We start from the raw sequence: 19,356 nt of genomic DNA on the forward strand, positions 1-19,356 counted from the left end.
ATCTGACATTGATTCATTAACCAAAATTTTCGCCTGTTGGGAGGTATAGATAGCCGATATACCTTTCTGAAAACGATCTCCAAAATTCAATTTATCCAAAATCTGTTTTAAAAAATTCCAAGAGACCATATCAAAGGCTTTTTCTGCATCTAAAAATACAAAGGCCGCAGTTTGTTGGATGTTCTGATCATAATATTCCAATGAGTCTAGTAAAATTCTTACATTGTCTTTTATTTGCCTACCTGGTATAAAGCCTGCTTGGTCTTCGTGTATAAGATCCTTAATAAATTGTTTTATCCTACATGCCAAAACCGAAGCAAAAATTTTGTAATCCACATTTAACAGCGATATAGGTCTATAATTAAATGTTTTTTCTGGATCCCTTCCTTCTTTAGGTATCAATGATATAAATGCATGTGACCAAGTCTCCGGGGATATTCCCTCATCCAAAATTGCATTATAGAGTAAACCAAAAAAGCCAACTAGATTGTCACTGAATATTCTATAAAATAGTGCAGTAATTCCATCTGGTCCAGGTGTTTTATCCGTTTTTTGTCTCAGTATTGCTTCTTGTATTTCTTCTCTTGTAACTGGAGCTTCAATACATTCTCTCTGGGTCGTTGATAAAGCTTTCATCTGTATTGAATTTAAGAATTTATCTATTTTCTGCTTTGGAGTATTTTCTTTCTGATATAACTTGGAATAAAATGAAACAAATTCTTTTTGAATTTCTGAAGTTGAATAGACTGGTCCTTTAACAGTTTGGATTTTTGTTATAATCTTCTTTTGAAATGAATCCTTCAACTGTGTTGCTAAAAATTTTCCTGGTTTATTTGCATATTCAAAATATTTTTGTTTAGCAAGTTTCAAATTTTTATTCATTTCCTCCATTATTACCAAATTTAATTGGTGTTTAGATGCAGAAATCTTTATTTGAATTTCTCTTTTCTCCTCTTCCTGTGTTACCATTACCAATTTCTGCTCCAAATTTTGTAAATTCCAAAGTATATTGTTTGTAAATTGTAATTGAGTCTTCTTCCAAGCCGAGTGTTTCTGTATCATAAAACCTCTCAAAACAGCTTTAAATGCATCCCAAACTGTATTCAGAGAAGTTTCCCCATTAAGATTTATTTCAAAGAAGTCTTTCATTAAAGCCTGTAATTCCTTTTGTATCTTATTGTCTTTTAGAAGTTTATCATTCATTCGCCATCTAAATGCTTGTTTATTGTTCCAATCAAAAGTAACAGGATTGTGATCAGAAAAAGTTCTAGGTAAAATATGGATTTTGCGTAGCTGAGTGAAGATTGATTTACTGGCCCATATCATATCAATTCTGGAGTGTGAATCATGTCTCGCTGAATAAAAGGTGTATTCTTTAGCCGTTGTGTTCATTGTTCTCCAAATGTCTTGTAATTCTAATTCTGAAGCCATGGTGAAGAAAGTTTTAGGTAAGCATCCGTCATTGACGTCTTTTGCTTTTGATTTTTTGTCCAAAGATGGGAGAATAGTTCCATTGAAGTCGCCCATCAATAAGATTTGATCTTTTGCGTGTTGGGCTATCAAATCGTGTAGTTTTTCATAGAAGGATTTTTTCCCTTCATTGGGTGCATAAATTCCAACCACTATTGTCCTTTGTCCCAATATTTTAGTTCTGATAATTACAATTCTTCCTTCATTATCTTTATATACTAATTCTGGGCAAAGACTGGGGTGGGCATAAATTACCACTCCCTTTGTTTTAGTTTTAGCTGAGGCGATAAATGCTTGTCCAAGCACCTGTTTCTCCAAGTATTTTTTATGCTTTGAAGCTATATGGGTCTCTTGTAGACAAATTAGGGAGTATTTATATTTCTGTAAATATTTGAAAATTCTAGCCCTTTTAGTTTTCTCATTCAGTCCATTTACATTCCAAGAAATTGCTTTTGCCATGGTGTAGTATTTTTTAGCAAAATAGAAAGTCTATAATTTGGTACCTCCTTCTGCACCCTGTGCCTCTTCTTCTTCCTCTTCTTCTTCCTCCTTCTCCCCAGGTAATTCTTTAAGGTCCATTTTATATTTTCTCAGAAATTTCCCCACATCTGCTTGAGATAGAATTGTCGTTTTCACTTCCTTGTAGGTGAAAGCCAAACCTTGTGGCATGATCCAACGGTATTTGATACCATTAGCTTTCAATGTAGACACAAAGTCTTTGTAATTATTCCTCTGTGAGAGTAGATGCCTTGGAATATCCTTCAGTAATATAAGAGAGGAATCTCCTGCTGACACTGGATTTTCATAGTGAATCTTCATAATCTTGTCTTTAACTTTAGTGTCATAAAACACTATCATCAAATCTCTTGGCTTAGATCTTCTCATTCTAGCAGGTAGTGGTATCCTGTATATTCTGTTAATGGCTTGTTTTAGTTCTTGTTCATCTATCTGAAATAAGTAGGCCAAATTTGGTAATACAGTTTCTTTATTGTCTCCCATCATATCTGGAAAGTTGCGTATACGAAGATTAGTCTCTCTCACTCTCATCTCCATCATTGCCATTTGATTTTTTGCCGCCATCTGATCAGTTTGTATTGTTTCAATCTGTTTTTCTTGGCTTGTTAATTTTTTCTTTGTATCCTTGTGCTCATCCATCACTTTCTTAATTGATGCATCCATCGCTTGCATATCTGTCTTCATAACAGTCATTTGAGTTTTTACTTCTTTCAAGTCTCCCGTAACCACATCCAACTTCTGATTAATAGCTTGGGATGCTTGACCAAGATTTGTCATCATAGAAGTCAACTGTGCCATCTGTGTAGACATCTGTTCAAACTGTTTATTTGTTGCCTCAGTTTGTTTAGTTAGCATGTCCTGTAATTTTTTTCCCATGGTTGAGGTTTGTAATGAGTCCCTTAGTTTAGTATAGGCAGGGCTGTGTAGTGAGCCAGAGCGGGGTCGAGACATTTACATTCAGAAGAAGCTGGTAAAATACATGTCCACAGACAGGGCCTTTAAAGTACTAATTAAAAGATAATAGTTCAAACATCAGCCTTATAATTTTTTCGGGTTGAAAAGAGTCGAAATTGGCTTTAGAATTGCATTTTAAAGTTTTGAAATACCAGTGAGTTTTTTCGGCCGCTCTAGATCGGGTTAATCAGGAAGTATACCGGAAGTTGCTAGTGTTGCAGACCTTCTACCGCCTCTTCTCGATGGTTATTCCTTCAGGAATGATTTCAAAGTAACTCGAGTGCGACGCGTATTCAGTCCCACGGCTACTTCCTGTTGTTTTAGTTCCGATGATAGAGAGGGTGTTATAAAGAGTCTTCCGTTCCAGGCACTCCCTTACTACAAACGTGGCAGGAAATTCTTTTCACCGGAAAATCAGGAAGAAAGATCACCCTCCCCTTTCCTCGGACCTTCTCATTGGTGATAATTCTTGTCAATCTAAAAGATATCCTTCCGACTCTTTGTTATGGTTTAGGCTGATCGATTTGATAAGGCTCCTGTCGCTAATCCCGATGACTAACTCAAGTCAAACTTTTCCAGTTCGAATTAAGGGGGAGTGGGGGTCCCAGAAATATTCTTATCAGCCCCCCGTCTGTTCAAATTTCCAGTAAGTAGACGCAGAGTTCTTTTGTACTCACTTGGGTGTCAAGAGGTGAGGTTCTTTTCTTTATGTAGTCCTTATGTTGGTATTAAGGTGGTGGAGGGTAGAGCTTGAGGCCAAAGTTGCGTTTTGGCGATGTCCTTCCCTAGTGCCCTCGCAGGACCGGCGTCCAGGACTCCGAGGGGCTTAAAAAGCCCCCTCAGAGTACCTAGGAGGTCAAACCGCGTTTGCGGGCTGCAGGGAGTTCCTGCTTTCCAACCCACTTGCAAGGGTCGGATTGGGGTATCTATGTACCCCAGAAATAACGCAAACTTGGATTTCTCCCAGGACAGCCTGGGGAAATGGAGTGCTCTCTCCAGCGGCACCACCGGAAGTCTGTCTTCTTGTTTTTAAGTGAAAAGCATAGCCCTTTTCTTGTCCTTTGTTTCTATGAGGATGTCATCCGGGCTGTCCCCAAAGAGCTTGCTTCCAAGAAACAGCCATGTGGCCACATTTGGTTTACAGAGCGCATCTACTTTCCAGGACTTCAACCAGAGATGCTGACGAACCCCCACAATGGATGCCATAGCCCTTGCTAAGAATTTCATGGAGTCCAGGCTGGCATCAGTCATGAAGGTGGCTATTCTTTCCACCCTATGAAGGTACGCTAGGACCTTCTTGCCCAAGTCAGGGAACTCTTGAGCCAGCATGGTGTAGTGGTTAAGACCAGTGGTTTAGAGCGATGGACACTAATTTGGAGAACCAGGTTTGATTCCCCACTCCTCCTGTTAATGGGATCCTTTCATGGGGTAATTCCTCCTGTGTAAACAGTCTTTTAGAATGCTGGCTTGGTTTAGGAGGCTCATCCTCCAAGAATTCTCCATCCTCTATATCAGATTTCATTATTAGAGAGCTCAGAATCTGTGAGTGAATATTCTTCCTCTGATCTGCATGAAGGAGAGATGGAACATCTGCTTGAAGCAGGGGGACAACCCTTTAGGGTTGCCAGGTCCCTCTTCACCACCAGTGGGAGGTTTTTGGGGTGGAGCCTGAGGAGGGTGGGGTTTGGGGAAGGGAAGGAATTCAATGCCATGGAGTCCAATTGCCAAAGTAGCCATTTTCTCCAGGTGAACTGATCTCTATCGTCTGGAGATCAGTTGTAAAAGCGGGAGATCTCCATCTAGTACCTGGTGGTTGGCAACCCTACATCCCTTACTGGCTACCTTGGTTGGCCCGGTAGGGGCTCTCCTGCAGTCCAGTATTCTTGCAACCTGAGTAGCACACCTTTTAGGCTGGGAGTGATGGGGCCCCCAGAGAGTTTGCTTATTAGCCTCCTCTTTCCAGAGGTCTGCTTAGGCGTATTGAAGTTTTTCTCTTTTTTCTTCATTTGAGCGTTGACAAATTCCTTCAGCCAAGATTGGAAGGAAGGGAGGACACTAATAATCTCCAATTTATTTTTGGCTTGACAATGCTCTTCAGGAGTCAAGGCTTCTCACTCACTCATCCCTCCAAGCGCTTCTTCTCTGGTTGTAGAGGCCTGCTCTAGGGAGCTGGACATTCCCTGCTGTGTTCTCCAGGGAGCTGGCATTTTCACGCCTATTTGCTCCTCATCCCCCTTGCTGGTTTGTGGCGCGCTTCCTGGCTTATGGCTCCACCCTGGAGCTGTACCACTGTGTGGGGTTGTGGCGAGCACTAACACAGGGCCCTCCTGCTGTGCTACTTGGGAAGAATCCTCCCCAGCTCTCCTTCTGAAGTTGCTGCTGCATCTGAAACTCCAGTTGCTGAGTCAATTTTAGACATAATGATCTGCTAAGAAGGGATGCCATGTGGGGTGGCGGGAGGGGAGACAGACTGATGACAGGAACAGCTTTTCTTTAACTTTAAAGCCTAGCAGGTGGCAAAGACAAATGGTCAACAAATAACTTTTTTTAAAAACGCAAAGGAAGGTTAGGTGCATTACAGGGAAAGCTCTTGCAGGTTAGCTGCTCTATGAGAATTGGATGATTCATGGAGCTCAAAGGATCTGTGCAGTCTCAGAGGAGGCAAGAAAACAACTGAACAGGGCAGGCAGCTCCCCATGGGGGGTGGGGGTAGAAAAATTAATTTAGTTCCTGATTTCTAGGATGATGGAAAGGGGAGTGCTAGCAAACATCCTAGGATGTCCTCCTCATCTCAAACCAAAACAAACAAACAAACAAAAAACGAAAAACATGAAGTTTTAAAAGTCTGCACACCCTTAAAGCATGTTACATGCAGCAAAAGACATCTTGACATCTCAAATGAAAAAATGAAGTGAAAAAAGTCCGCACATCCTTAATGAGATGAGAGCCAGTGGTATAGTGGTCAAGAGTGGTGGTTTGGAGAGGTGGACTCTGATCTGGAGAACTGGGTTTGATTCCCCACTCCTCCACATGAGTGGTGGATGCTAATCTGGTGAAATGGATTTGTTTCTCCACTCCTAAACATGAAGCCAGCTGGGTGACCTTGGGTTAGTCACACTCTCTCAGCCCCACCTACCTCACAAGGTGCCTGATGTGAGGGAGAAGAAGGGAAGGAGATTGTAAACCAGTTTGATTCTTCCCTAAGTGGTAGAGAAAGTCAGCATATAAAAACCAACTCTTCTTCTTCTTACAATATATTACAAGTAGCAAAAGACATCTTGACATTTGGGTCCTCCTCCCATAATCCCTGGAGACCACTCCATGATTGAAGCCACTGAAGCTTCCAGAATCATGTGCCTCCTCAGCAGTTGACATGGGCACTGGTCATGGTCTTCTCTGTTTAGACACAAATGTGAAGGCACTGAGACACTTGAGAGCCAGCGTGGCATACTGGTTAAGAACAGCGGACTCTAATCTGGAGAACTGGGTTTGATTCTCCACTCTGCCACATGAGCAGATCATTTTGATCTGGTGAACTGGACTTGTTTCCCCATTTCTACACATGAAGCCGAGTGACCTTGGGCAAGCCACAGGTCTCTCGGAGCTCTCTCAGCCTCACCTACCTCACATGGTGTCTGTTTGTTGGGGGGAGAGGAAGGGAATGTGATTGTAAATTGGATTGAGACTCCTTAAAGTACAGGAAAGTGGAATTAAAAAAACCAATGGCCAGAGGTGGGTATCGTAGTTGAACAGCAGTCTGAGGGTCAATACCAGGCTGTTCCAGGTCTGAGTCCAAAGTCAGTATCAGAAACGAAATCCAAATTCCAAGTCAAGTCCATTCCAGAGTCAAGGCCACAAGTGTATCAGGAGTTACCAGCATCCAATGAGACCACAGAGTGATAGTAACAAGTTGTTTCCAGATTGGTCTGGATGTGAGTGCCTGCTTAAAGAGACCTAGGGTGAACCAGCTATTGCTTATTCCTCTAACTCAGCATTCCCTGCTGGGTGCAGCTCATTAGCCTCATCACTGTCAGAAGGGAGTGTTCTTCATTGGGCCTGCAGTCTAGCACTCCTTCTACCTCATGTAGGAGTGCTCTGAACCTTTGGTGTGCCTGTTCCAATGGCTTTGGGGGGCTCTCTGGTGACACTCCCTGTGGCTGGCCCTCTGACACAAGTGAGACCCTGCTCTGGGTGGTTGTAGGCACTGGGGGGGGGATTCCTCTGTCTGTGACTGCTCAGCCTGCTGCTGTTCCTCCCTTCCACTGCCTGCTGCTTCAAAGTTCTCCTCATCTGAGGAAGTCTCAGCAGGCTTCCCCATGACACTTGCTTTGTCAGCCCTGATTGGCTGACAGCTCACACCTGAACCTTCTCAGGCAGCCCAATGACAATGCAGCAAGTGGGAATTTTGACCCAGTGACTTGGCTCATTTTGGCTCTCCATATGTCTGTCTTCATTCTGGCACCCAACTATATATGGGTTGGATCCTGTCCACCTTTTCACTCCATTTCACCCATTTCCCTCCTTACTACCATCACTACCATTGCTTTTGTACAGGCAGATCTGATGGCCCCCAGCGTACACATTTTGGTGGTCTAACGGGACACATGGCTCCTTTTCCTATAGTCAAAAAGCTGGTTTGATCCAACCTTATGTGTTCTGCTGGCCTGTTTTGCATTTCCACTGTGTAGACTGTATCTTAAGACAACACGACTCTTCCCTAACGGCATTCCTCCCCTTCTCAATTTCACAGACTGCCTGTCTTCTCATTTGCGATCACATAACATTCATTCAGCAACTGCTGCCATAAAAAAATAATTGAGGAGACTCCAGTTACAACTCCACAGTTAGGTACATGGTTAGCTGTGCACTTAAAATAGGAAATGGACTTCATTGCCATGCATAATGAACACAGCACATCTTAATAAAAACTACACCACTTATTCTTTTGAGTGTCCGTTCAGCCAAGCATTTAACTGAATGGCTATCACTTAAGACCATGCTTATTAAAAGCATGGCTATGCTTGAGAATTACACTTCCTTGAAGAAAACATGTAAATCAGGTGTCGGGATGTTGGCTGTATTTCTCTAGAATTTGCAAATACTCTCGTTAATGAACATAGGCCACATTTATTTTAAAAACATTAAAATACATATTATGGTACATGTATGTTTGCAACTTCATAAAGTTGTAAACTTCAAAATAGATGGGCCAGTATGATACTGTCCACTTCTGAAAATAGAAATAAAACATTAATAAGAGAGAATTATGGCATGAGCATTAGTCTCCACTTCAGATGCTTGGCAGATTACTTTTTTAAAATTTCCTAGGTCCTGGATTTTAAACTATCAGATGAAGCAACTGAACTATGGGTTTCTTCATATGCTGCTTAAATGCATGGCTTAATTAAACTAGCTATGGTTAGTTGACTGACCAATCATTCCACTAATTGTGGTTAGCTAGGGTACCTCAAACTAGGTTTGGAAACCATGTTTTGAAGTTGGTTTACAATTAATCTTATCTACAGTTTCATGTGATGTACAACCACAGGTAGCATCAGCTCCTGCACTCTCTGGCTACAGAGACACATGCCCCCCCACACACACACAGGAAAAAAGTTATAGATAAAAGCCCCAAAATGGGTCAAACTGTGGATGTCTTCTGTTCCAGCAGAAGCAGGGCAGCAGCAGCTGCTCAGGATCTCTCACGACTCTCTGGCCATTTATGCACAGGAGGTTTTGCCTTGGATTTGCCGCTCTGTAGAGATGCACATTCAGGATCGCCTGATCCCATTCATCCCGATGGGCAGTTGGGGGGGACCCCATATCTCGGGACCCTCTGATCCAATCTTAACAAAATTTGGGGGTTCTTGCAAGAAGGGTCCCCTCAAGCTACCCTGAAAGTTTGGGACGTCTACCTCCAAAAATGCCCCCCCAGAGCTGCGGAATGCCGCCAATGTGCTTTAAGTGGCTTTATTCCTGTGGGCGATTTTTTGGGGGGTGACCCCTTCAGGGCCCCATATCTTGAGATCCTCTGATCCAATCTTCACAAAACGTGGGGGTTCTTGCAAGAAAGGACCCCTCAAGCTACCCTGAAAGTTTGGGACCTCTACCCCCAAAAATGCCCCCCCGGAGCCGTGGAAAGGCGCACATGTGTTTTTAATCGCTTTATTCCTGTGGGCAATTTTGGGGGGGTGACCCCTTCCGGGCCCCATATCTCGGGACCCTCTGATACAATCTTTACATAACTTGGGGGTTCTTGCAAGAAGGGTCTCCTCAAGCCACCCTGAAAGTTTGGGACGTCTACCTCCAAAAATGCCCCCCGGAGCCGTGGAATGCCGCCAAAGTGCTTTAAGTGGCTTTATTCCTGTGGGCGATTTGGGGGGGGGCGACCTCTTTCAGGCCCCATATCTTGGGACCCTCTGATCCAATCTTCACAAAACTTGGGGGTTCTTGCAAGGATCACCTCAAGCTACCCTGAAAGTTTGGGATCTCTATCTCCAAAAATGCCCCCCCTGGAGCCGTGGAAAGCCGCGAATGTGCACATGCACCCCCCCACACGGGGATCTCTCTCACACACAAACAGACACTCTCTCTTTCTCTCCCCGGGCCATGAAGCAGCTGTGCTCACGCACTCAACCGCAACTGATTGGCCAGAAGAAGACCCAGCTTGGCCACCGATTGGCTGCGGGAGAATGCTGCTAGTTGCTTACTAACTGATGGTTATGCTGCTGATTCGGAGCCCCCAAATTTGCTGAATTTATTCGGTGATTGCCCTGAACTCGCCGAATTCAGCTCGTCGTTTTCCCGCCTTTTTTGAATTTGGTTCCATCCCAACTGAAAACCCCCGAATCAGGGAAAATTCAGCTGTTTTTTGGTTCCGACGAACCAAATCGACAGCCCTACTGACAGCTGCTTTTGAATAATGAAATTGTTCTGAGCCACTCTCCTCATCAGCTATACATGGGGTTGCCTGCCTCCAGGTGGTGGCTGGAGATCTCCCGCTATTACAACTGATCTCCAGGCGACAGTGTTCATTTTCCCCGGAGAAAATGGCTGATTTGGCAATTAGACTCTAGGCATTGAAGTCCCTCCCCTCTCCAAACCTGACACCAACAAGGGGGTACTGAGGCAGGGGCCCACACCTAGCCTAAGCACTCCTCCCCATAGCTGCCTTTGCCCTTAATAAAAAGCGCATTTGCTCTTTTAAGGAGCAGTTAGAGTCAAGTGCATCAGAGATTTGCTGTATGGGGTATTAATTTGTTAATAGATGTGTGGGAAAATCAATGTATGGAACACTGAACGTTTAAATAAACTCCTGTCAATCATTTACCATTGTCCAAGGAGGCCAGATCAGAAACTTTTATGTCATCTGTAGCAATGCCCTCATCTTTAAAACTTAGCAAGGACACACAGTTCTCACAATCTGAAAGATATGGAGCCCATTAAAACCCAAATAAGGATAAAATTTCCATTTAAGGCTAGAGTTGTACATATTGATATACCTGAACTGAAAATAAACACGAAAATAGCTATTTCGGCAATATTCAGGTTTTGGTTTTACCGAATGCCAAACCCTGGGAATCTTCCCAAAGGTGATTCCCAAAAACGCCAAATAAATATTCAGCTTTTTTGGGTTTGGCTATTCATCTTTGCTCAGATGCACAGCTCTGTGCTTTTCCCCATTTTTCTATTTTTTGACTGGTTTTGTTAGGGCCCTATAGTTGGAGTCCTTTTGATGTAGGGATTGTGTAATCAGAGCCAAATTGGTCTGACCAACCATCACCTTTAAGTGGATTAATCTGGATCAAGCATAAGAGTTATTTAAAAGACGGGGCTCACCGAGTTTCATCTGGAGGGATATACCCTCTAAATAAAAAGAACCAACTTCAACAGCTGCTCACACCACCAGGCCTCCAAAGGAGACTTCCTCACCTGCATGGATCAGCAATCTCCTTCAGACAGCCCCCATGGTCGAGACTTCTGCTGTCTCTGATATCCCCCCCGAAAGCCTGCTCTTAAACTGAAGGTTGCTCCAAGTAGAGGCTTCGTTTCCCCACACTACCATCTCTTGAAATCAGATTTTAATTGCTATAATAAAGGACTCTTCACATGATGTCATTTACCACCAAAAGAAATGTTTTCTGTGCCTTATTTCTTTCGCATTTAAGCATTTTCCGTCAGTTTGTAAGCTAATTTGCATGGACATCATGCTATGCACCCCAGATATGATAGGAGCCCCCAGACTTTGAGACACCTGACCACCAATCGGCTCTTTCTGCCAGTCCTCGGCAATGCTGAACTTCTGAACCTGAAAACCGATGGACAGTTCGGCTTGCAAATGCCTGGAGGATGGGGGCGATCCCTTTGCTGGTCCATAAAATTGAACCCCCTGTTCCAAAGTTCACCACACATCTGTGGACGTCTAAGGAGGGTCCTTTGCAGCCATGCTGCAAATTTGGGGACTCTACCTCCATGTCTCCACAGGAGCTTCGAAAAAAATCTGCATAGACTATAATGGACCCGGTAATTAGCTGAAAACCCATATGTACCAATATGGGTATTCAGATTATTCCAAGTTTTCCAGAAAAAAATCGGGCCCAATAAACCAGAACTTGAAATTTACTGATTTTTTTTTTACACATTGCTAGTCAGACCTAATCATAAATAGTTTTAGTCATTTTTACATTCTGCTTTTAGCCTGTTCTATGAGACTTGTTTTAAGTTGTTCATTAATGCAGGGTATTCATGGTTTAAACCTTTTATGGTATTTTCCTTTTTTACTATGTTTTCCTTTCTGAGCTGCCTTAACCAGTTTCTCTGGAGAGACGGCATAGACAGTTTCTAAAATAAACACACACACTCACTTTGGATGGAATAAATAAATGTCCAATGGGCAAGATCCTACCACACTGCCAAACGTGTCTACATGTAATACGTGTACAGGGCTTTATGTCTTATTGATGTCAGTTGTTTGGTTAGTTATCTGAAATTGGTGCCCATCTGTAAATGAACAAGATGGGAACTGTAACTGGCCTGGTGGAACTCTCTCCCTAGTGAGATACGAACCCTTCGAGTTCTGATGCAGTTTTGCAGGGCCTGTAAGACTGAGATGTTCTGCCAGGCCTACGGTTGAGGGCAGCAACAATTTTCCAGCTAGCTGGCCTCCCATCCGCTCTCCATCTGCTTGGTTTATATTTTGTTAAATTCTTGTATAATGCAAACCCTTTCATAATTCTCCCCCCTGTTGGTGGGTTGCCAACCTCCAGATACTAGCTGGAAATCTCCTGCTATTACAACTGATCTCCAGCAATCAGTTCACCTGGAGAAAATGTCCACTTTGGCAATTAGATTCTATGGCATTGAAGTCCCTCCCCTCCCCAAACCTCACCCTCCTCAGGCTCCATCCCCAAAACCTCCTACCGGTGGTGAAGAGGGACCTGGCAACCCTGTCTGTGGGGAACCCCACGCTATTGTGATAATTTAAGGATGCCAATAGAGTTTGATTTATCAGAAATTTTAAATGTAACTTATGTTTTAATTGTTGAATGTGTTGTGAGCTGCCCCAAGTCCAGCTGTGGGCAAACACATGTAATTAAAATTACAAACACATGTAATTAAAAGAAGAGCCAGTGTGGTGTAGTGGCTAAAGCATGGGTGTCAAACATACAGCTCGTGGGCCAGATCTGGCCCCTTGAGAGCTCTTATCTGGCCCGTGAGCCAGCCAAGGAAGCCACCCCCCCCACTCCCAATATGCACTGGCGAAGCATGGCCCAGCCCGACCAAGCGACATTTATGTCATATTCGGCCCTCATAATAAATGAGTCCGACACCCCTGAGCTACAGGGTTGGACTAGGACCCAGGTTCTAATCCCCACTCTGTCATGCATACTTGCTGGGTGAACTTGAGCCAGTCTCTCTCTCTCAGCTTTACAATGTCACAAGTTGTGAAGATAAAATGGGTGAGGGGACTCTAATGTCGACCACTTTCTGTGGAGAAAGCAGGATATAAATGTTTAACTAAATCAATAGAAATGAATGTAGATGAATGTAAAAATACAATGTTGGGAACAGAAAGTACCCTGGGACGCAGGGGACCCCCAATCCTTGTGCAGTTATTCAAAGCTCATCTTAACTGAAATCAAATCCCCAACCCACCCACCACAAAAAACCAAGCAAGTTTTAATCACTATAGCAAAAGCTTGAAAAATAAATCATATCAAACCTTTACATACTCTGAGGGAACCTGGGAGGATTGTCGTTGACATCCGTGAGTGTTATATTGACGGTGGTCGATCCTGACAACCCTCCGACTTGTCCAGCCATATCTTTGGCTTGAATGACAACCGAGTAATGTTCTCTGGCTTCCCTGTCCATGTTATGCAAGGCTGTCCTGATGACTCCTGCGATGTCAACATAAAAGGGGAAAGGAAAAATTACGCTTCGTTTTATCGAAAGGTCAGAAAAGAATCAGCTGCCCACACAGTCCCTGTTGTCAACAGAAGAACACGATACCATAAAAGCAATTCGCACCCCCAATAACCTGTGTATAACTGAAATTCTGATTTACATTCCACCAATCATTCCATCTCTCCTGCGCTAAATCTGTCCAATAAATAAATAAATAAATACATACATACATACATACATAAAAGGCTCATTCAAGAAACATTACAAAGAAATGTCAGGCCCTGCTCCATTTCAAAGGGGGGGGTAGAATTTGCTAGACTGTCAGCTCGCGGGAGGTTACACAGAAGTTAAAAACACCCCTGCTATAAGAAACCATAATAACATATGATTAATCCAATCCATGCAAAATAGAAAGACCTCCATATACTCATCAAAAAGATAGTTTTATCACATATAATTACTTAAGTAGTGGCTTAATTGAATTATTAATGAATACAGTATCATGCTATGTGTGTGCAGTTGAAAATCTGATTTGGGGGAATGTTCAGATTTTGTTCTCCCGCATAATGTGACTGTATTCTCATCAATGACTCTGGCAATGGCTATAACCAGAGTGGTGTAGTGGTTAAGAGTGGTGAACTCTAATCTGGAGATCCGGGTTCGATTCCCCACTCCACCACATGAGCAGCGGACTCTAATCTGGAGAACCGGGTTTTATTCCCCACTCCTCCGCATGAAGCCAGCTGGGTGACCTTGGGCTAGTCACAGCTCTCTTAGAGCTCTCTCAGCTCTCTCAGCCCCACAGGGTGTCTATTGTGGGGAGGGGAAGGGAAGGTGATTGCAAGCCGATTTGATTCTTCCTTAAATGGTAGAGAAAGTCAGCATATAGAAACCAACTCTTCTTCTATTTCATATTATTTGAGCTCCTGATGTTTTGATCGTCTACCAACAGAAGTATTTCCTTAGCTGTTTTGATGCTTTCATTAAGTGAAGCTGGAATCCTTTGCCCCCTTGCCTGGAGGTATGTTCTATGGAACCCAGTGGTGCATAAGACCAAGTAGACACAGACACTATCAGAACGCAAGACTGACTACACTCCCCAAACTCTTAAGTGGTTCTACATGCACATTTATGGAAATGATGGGGAACTACTGGTGAAGATTTCCTGTGGAATGGTGCTGTTTTCCTTTATGGTGCTGTTGGGCTATTGTACCCATCACTCTGATCAGCCAGGAAAAGGAAGGAATGTATATGCAAATATTCCAAAATATGGGAAAGATCTGAAATATGGACCACTTCTGGTCCCAAGAAGTCTGGATAAGGGATACTCAACCTGAATTATATTATCAACATGAATTTTGTTTATATGTTTTAGTAGACTCCACAGACTGCCTTGCACACATACACACAAATCCTTTTTTTAGTTTGCTTCCTGAAAATAAACTTTTCCCAGTTCATTTTACTACCATTATTGCACATAATAATTGGGGAGGGCACGTGTTCCATGGCAGCACATCTGTCTTACATGAGGAAGGTTCCCAATCCAGGCATCTCTAGTTAAAAGGGTTGAGTAGCAGGTGTTGGGAAACAACACTGACTTTATCACACCAATGGTCTGACGATATAAGGCAACTTCATGTGTATTCAGATGTCCCCCCTCCTCCATTGTTCTATTCACTATTTGCTTTCTGATCAAACTGGATTACATTTTAAGAGACTGTACCTCTTCACCCAAATTTCGGACAGAGAGGAGAAAACATCAATTTCACAGGACCTTTCTTGGGACCAAAGGGACCCACACAGTCTCTTATGGTTTGGAGGAAGTAGGTTTGTTTAGAACTATAAGTCTTCCCCCGTAGTAACAAAATGTTAATAGGGTAGCAAGTGTAAAGGCTTTGGGTTCACTGCAATTATGTAAGTTTTGTGGTGAGTGAGATGAACGTGGAGATCACTGAGGCAAGAGTTGTATGTAAATGACAAAGAAGAGTGATTTATTTACAGGTTAGTTTTACAAAACCGATCAGCAGCACAGGACTTTAGGTAGTCAAAAAAGAAACCTGGCTGAGGCACATACATTGAATCTAGTTATGGCTTCAGAGAGTGGTTTGAATTTTTCTACAATGCTTACAGGTACAAATGGGCTTTTATTGACTAGCCACTAGGCTGGATCATCTCACACACCCAGGATTCCACCCACACCATCCTGCCCTTTCTCCAGAGTCACACTAAACAATACAAGGTCTGCTGAGCTTTAGAGACAATTAGATAATTGAACAATTAGTTGCATGTGTGTGAAGTGCTGTCAAATCACAGCTGACTTACGGCAACCCCTGCAAGGGACTTTCAAAGTGAGAAGCAGAGGTGGTTTGCCATTGTCTTCCTCTGCAGAATTTTCCTTGGAGGTCTCCCACCGACCCTGTTTAGCTTCCGAGATCTGACGAGATCGGGTTATACCATTTTGCCTTCCTTCCAAATACTTATTTACCAAAAGCTCTATTAAAGACTGAGCCCGTTTCATTTCTTGATTAACTTATGTCCAAATGCATATCCCTGGTGCCTCAAACAATTGTACAAAAGTGGTATTTTTTTTAAAAAAAATAGCCTATTTTGTATTGGGGTCTTTAGCCATGAAGACTCTAACAGCTCCAACTTCCGGCAAGATGGCTGATCTGATCACAACTTCTCTCAAGAGCTCTTGAGAGAACCTGGAGACGCTCCAAAAACAGGACACTTTTAGTGGCCCGACCACGTTCCTAAAAGGTGGAACGTGGAGCAGGAAATTCCTGCTGCCGAAGAGTGCGGTTTTGACTCCCAAACTTTCCCCCAGGAACGAAGCCTGGGGGCGTTTGGACGCTTGTCCCACCCGGCTGAGGAAGAAACCATCACCATAAGCGCCTCTAATGGATTCAGGATTAGATCTCCTCTACCAAACACCAGCTATTGAACCATTTTAACAACAGAAACCCCGACATCCGAGACCTGTAAGTGCCAAGAACTCCTTTTGCTTGCTTTTCAATCAAAAAAAAAGACTGAGGAGCTTTTTCAACTAGCTACAAACCCGCACCCCCCCCCCCAAGACCATGAGATAATTTGATAAAAATAAGAAAAGTCACCAACCAGACTGAGGAATTATAAATCTTTTTTGTGTGTAGACATAACAACAGTTGTTTTGAGTGACATTGTACGCAGCAACTGAAGATTCCGAGTTGGAATGGGGAGGGACGAAGTTCTATTTCCGATTTGAAACACTTTCGTTTTAGAGTCTTCCAGCCATGTTTCACTGTGAGAACGAGGAGACTTTGTGGGAAGAACCGGATGTCTTTAAAGGCCTAACTAGAGGACTCCTGAAACTTGATGGTTTGTGTTACACCAATACTGCCCACCTATACAACCAGCTCCACAGGGAACCATGGATTACAAAAGACTGGAGGAAATGTTGATGCAGCACACTGAAACACTCAATAAACAAATTCAACAACAAACAAAGCAAATGACCCAACTAATCAACCAGAAACTTGACAACCTTTTGAACGAGATTATGACAATTAAAGACCAAGTGAAGGTATTAAAAACAGACATGAAAAAGATGGAAATTACCATAACAAAAGTGGAGGAGGAACAAAAGGAAATTCGCACGGAAACTAAAGATAATGAGAAACAAATTGGAGAATTACAAACACAACGAGAGATTCTGAAGGACCAGATTGCACTTTTGGATATGAAATCGAGAGAATCCAATCTACGAATACGCAATCCCGCGGAAAAATATGGAGATACTAGAGAGACTATGATAAAGTCACTTGCTGATATTTTCCATTTAAATGAACAAAAAATAAACTATGCAATAGACAAAATATACAGAGCTCCCTTGTCACCAAAAACGCAGAAATCAACACCTAGAGAGATTGTGATTGCCTTTTATGATCTCAGAATGAAGAATACAATCATGCAAATCCAATATGATAGTCCTCTTTCGGTGAATGGATTATCATTAATACTGCTAAAAGATATACCTAGCCACTTGGTCACCAAGATAAATGCTTATAAAGATTTCACAATGATATTGAGGAAAAATTGAATTAAATACGCTTGGTTAACACCACAAGGACTTACTTTCATCTACAGACAGATCAGATGTGCGGTCAACTCATTAGCAGAGGCTGAAAGATTTTTATTAAGAAATAAGGAACTGACATATCCTATCCAAGGAAGAGACCAAGAAGAAACACGACGGGATGAAAACTCAACTGGGCAAGATGCAGTAACTGGTCACCATGGACTCCAAGAGACTACATTAAGAAAGCAAGAAAAAACCAATGGAAACCCCCGACAGAAAAAGTCGTTCAAAAAGAAGGGATAAAGGGTTGGAGGGTATTGAAATGTTGGGAGTAAGGGGAGGTGCAGGAAAATAACAATGAGTTTTTTAATTTACTTGATAATGTAAAGAATATAAAGTTCTATCCTTGTTTTTGGAGTAATTATGTATCCTAATAGTATCTTTAAATATCTTTAATGCTAATTGAATATATTAAAAATTGGGTTACTAAGTTATGGAGTATATATGGACACTAGAAAGAAATAGGCAATTATAAATAAATATATACTAGTTTAGAAGGAATAGACAAATAGTTATATAAAGAAGTGACTTGATTAAGAGTGGGTTAGAGGAAGTTTGGGGGGGGAGTTCAAATTATTATATGTATTTGACTATGAAGGTATGCATTAAGCTATGCATTATTATTCATAAATATATGGAAAGATAAGCTATATGGAATACCGAACAAGAAATGTATTATTTTTATGGAAAAAGCAATACAAAGTATTTTTTTTTTAAAAAAGACTCTAACAGCTGCTGAGCCGCTGTAAACATTCCAGTTCACAAACAATCCGAACCACCTGGCAATGATTTTTGAATGTTCTGAGAGGAAGCAAGAAACTGAGGCAAGAAGATACAAAGAAGGTTCTGGATGGCTCGAGGCCAGGGTGCTTGAAGGAATGCCTCATGCTGCACATCCATCAGAGCTGGATTAACAGTGCAATCCTAACGGGGGGGGGGATGGATAGGAACTGGCGAGACCTCTGCACCACATTAGTGCCACTTGTGCCAATTAAAGTGGCACTCATGCTGACATGGGGGCACTCATGCCAGCTCTTGTTGAGCCCCACGGTAGTGCGAGACATGGGCACCAGCACAGCCTTTCCAGCAGAATTTCCTGGCATAGGCGTCAAAGGGGGTGTTCCCAGGGGTGGAGCTGACATTAGGCGGTTCCCTAAGCACTTTCGGCCCAGGAACGTCCCTTTTTGCAGGAACCAAGTCACGTAGGACCTTGGAACTCTATGGAGAGTTCCACAAGGTTTCCTTCGAAATTGTATTTTCAGCTTGCTGTGCATGGCAGCTAGCCACTCAGGAGGTGGTGCAGCTGCACTGTCCCTGGATGCAGCAGAACTAACCCCCCCCCCATTAGGATTGGGCTGTAAGACCAGCAGAGACCATGAACTATGTCAAGAGGTCCCATTGCATTATACCCCCAAATATCTAGATATCTAATTTCATGCAGATAACTTAATCCACAGAAAGGGGGCACACTCACCTCAACAGATGTTTCTTCGAACTTGGGATACCTCAGTGTTTTCAGAAAAAATCGAAAACTAAAAAAAACCAGGGGGAGGGTTAAATCCCCGATTTTTAAAACTGTGTTGTCTGTGTATGTGCAGATAATGCTCCTCAGCCCAGCCCCACCCCTGCCCAGAGCAGCACTGGGCAAGCAAGCAACAGAGCAGGGCTTGGGGGGGGGGAAGGCTTGGAGCCATGATGGGGGAAGAGATGGGATCCCCCTGTGAGTTTCTCAGGCCCTTACTTACAGCAGCAAGCTGAGCAGGCACAGATGGATGAATGTTCCCATGCCTACAACCACCCAGAGCAGGGGACTCACCTGTGTCCAACAACAGCACTCCACAGCGGTGGCACCGAAGGTGCAAAACATTTCTACTTGAGCATAGAAGGAGTGC

General features: G+C 42.9%; 1 protein-coding gene across 1 annotated transcript in view; it reads right to left on the reverse strand.

Moving 5' to 3' along the window:
• CDH18 (cadherin 18) overlaps positions 1-19,356 on the reverse strand; it is a 222,992-nt gene that overhangs the window by 71,390 nt on the left and 132,246 nt on the right. The window contains exon 4 of the mRNA XM_056854114.1: positions 13,173-13,340. Coding sequence (XP_056710092.1) covers positions 13,173-13,340 — 168 coding nt within the window. The remainder of the gene's footprint in view (positions 1-13,172; positions 13,341-19,356) is intronic.

The sequence above is a fragment of the Euleptes europaea genome, chromosome 8 (genome assembly GCF_029931775.1).
Source record: "Euleptes europaea isolate rEulEur1 chromosome 8, rEulEur1.hap1, whole genome shotgun sequence".
Lineage (NCBI taxonomy): Eukaryota > Metazoa > Chordata > Lepidosauria > Squamata > Sphaerodactylidae > Euleptes > Euleptes europaea.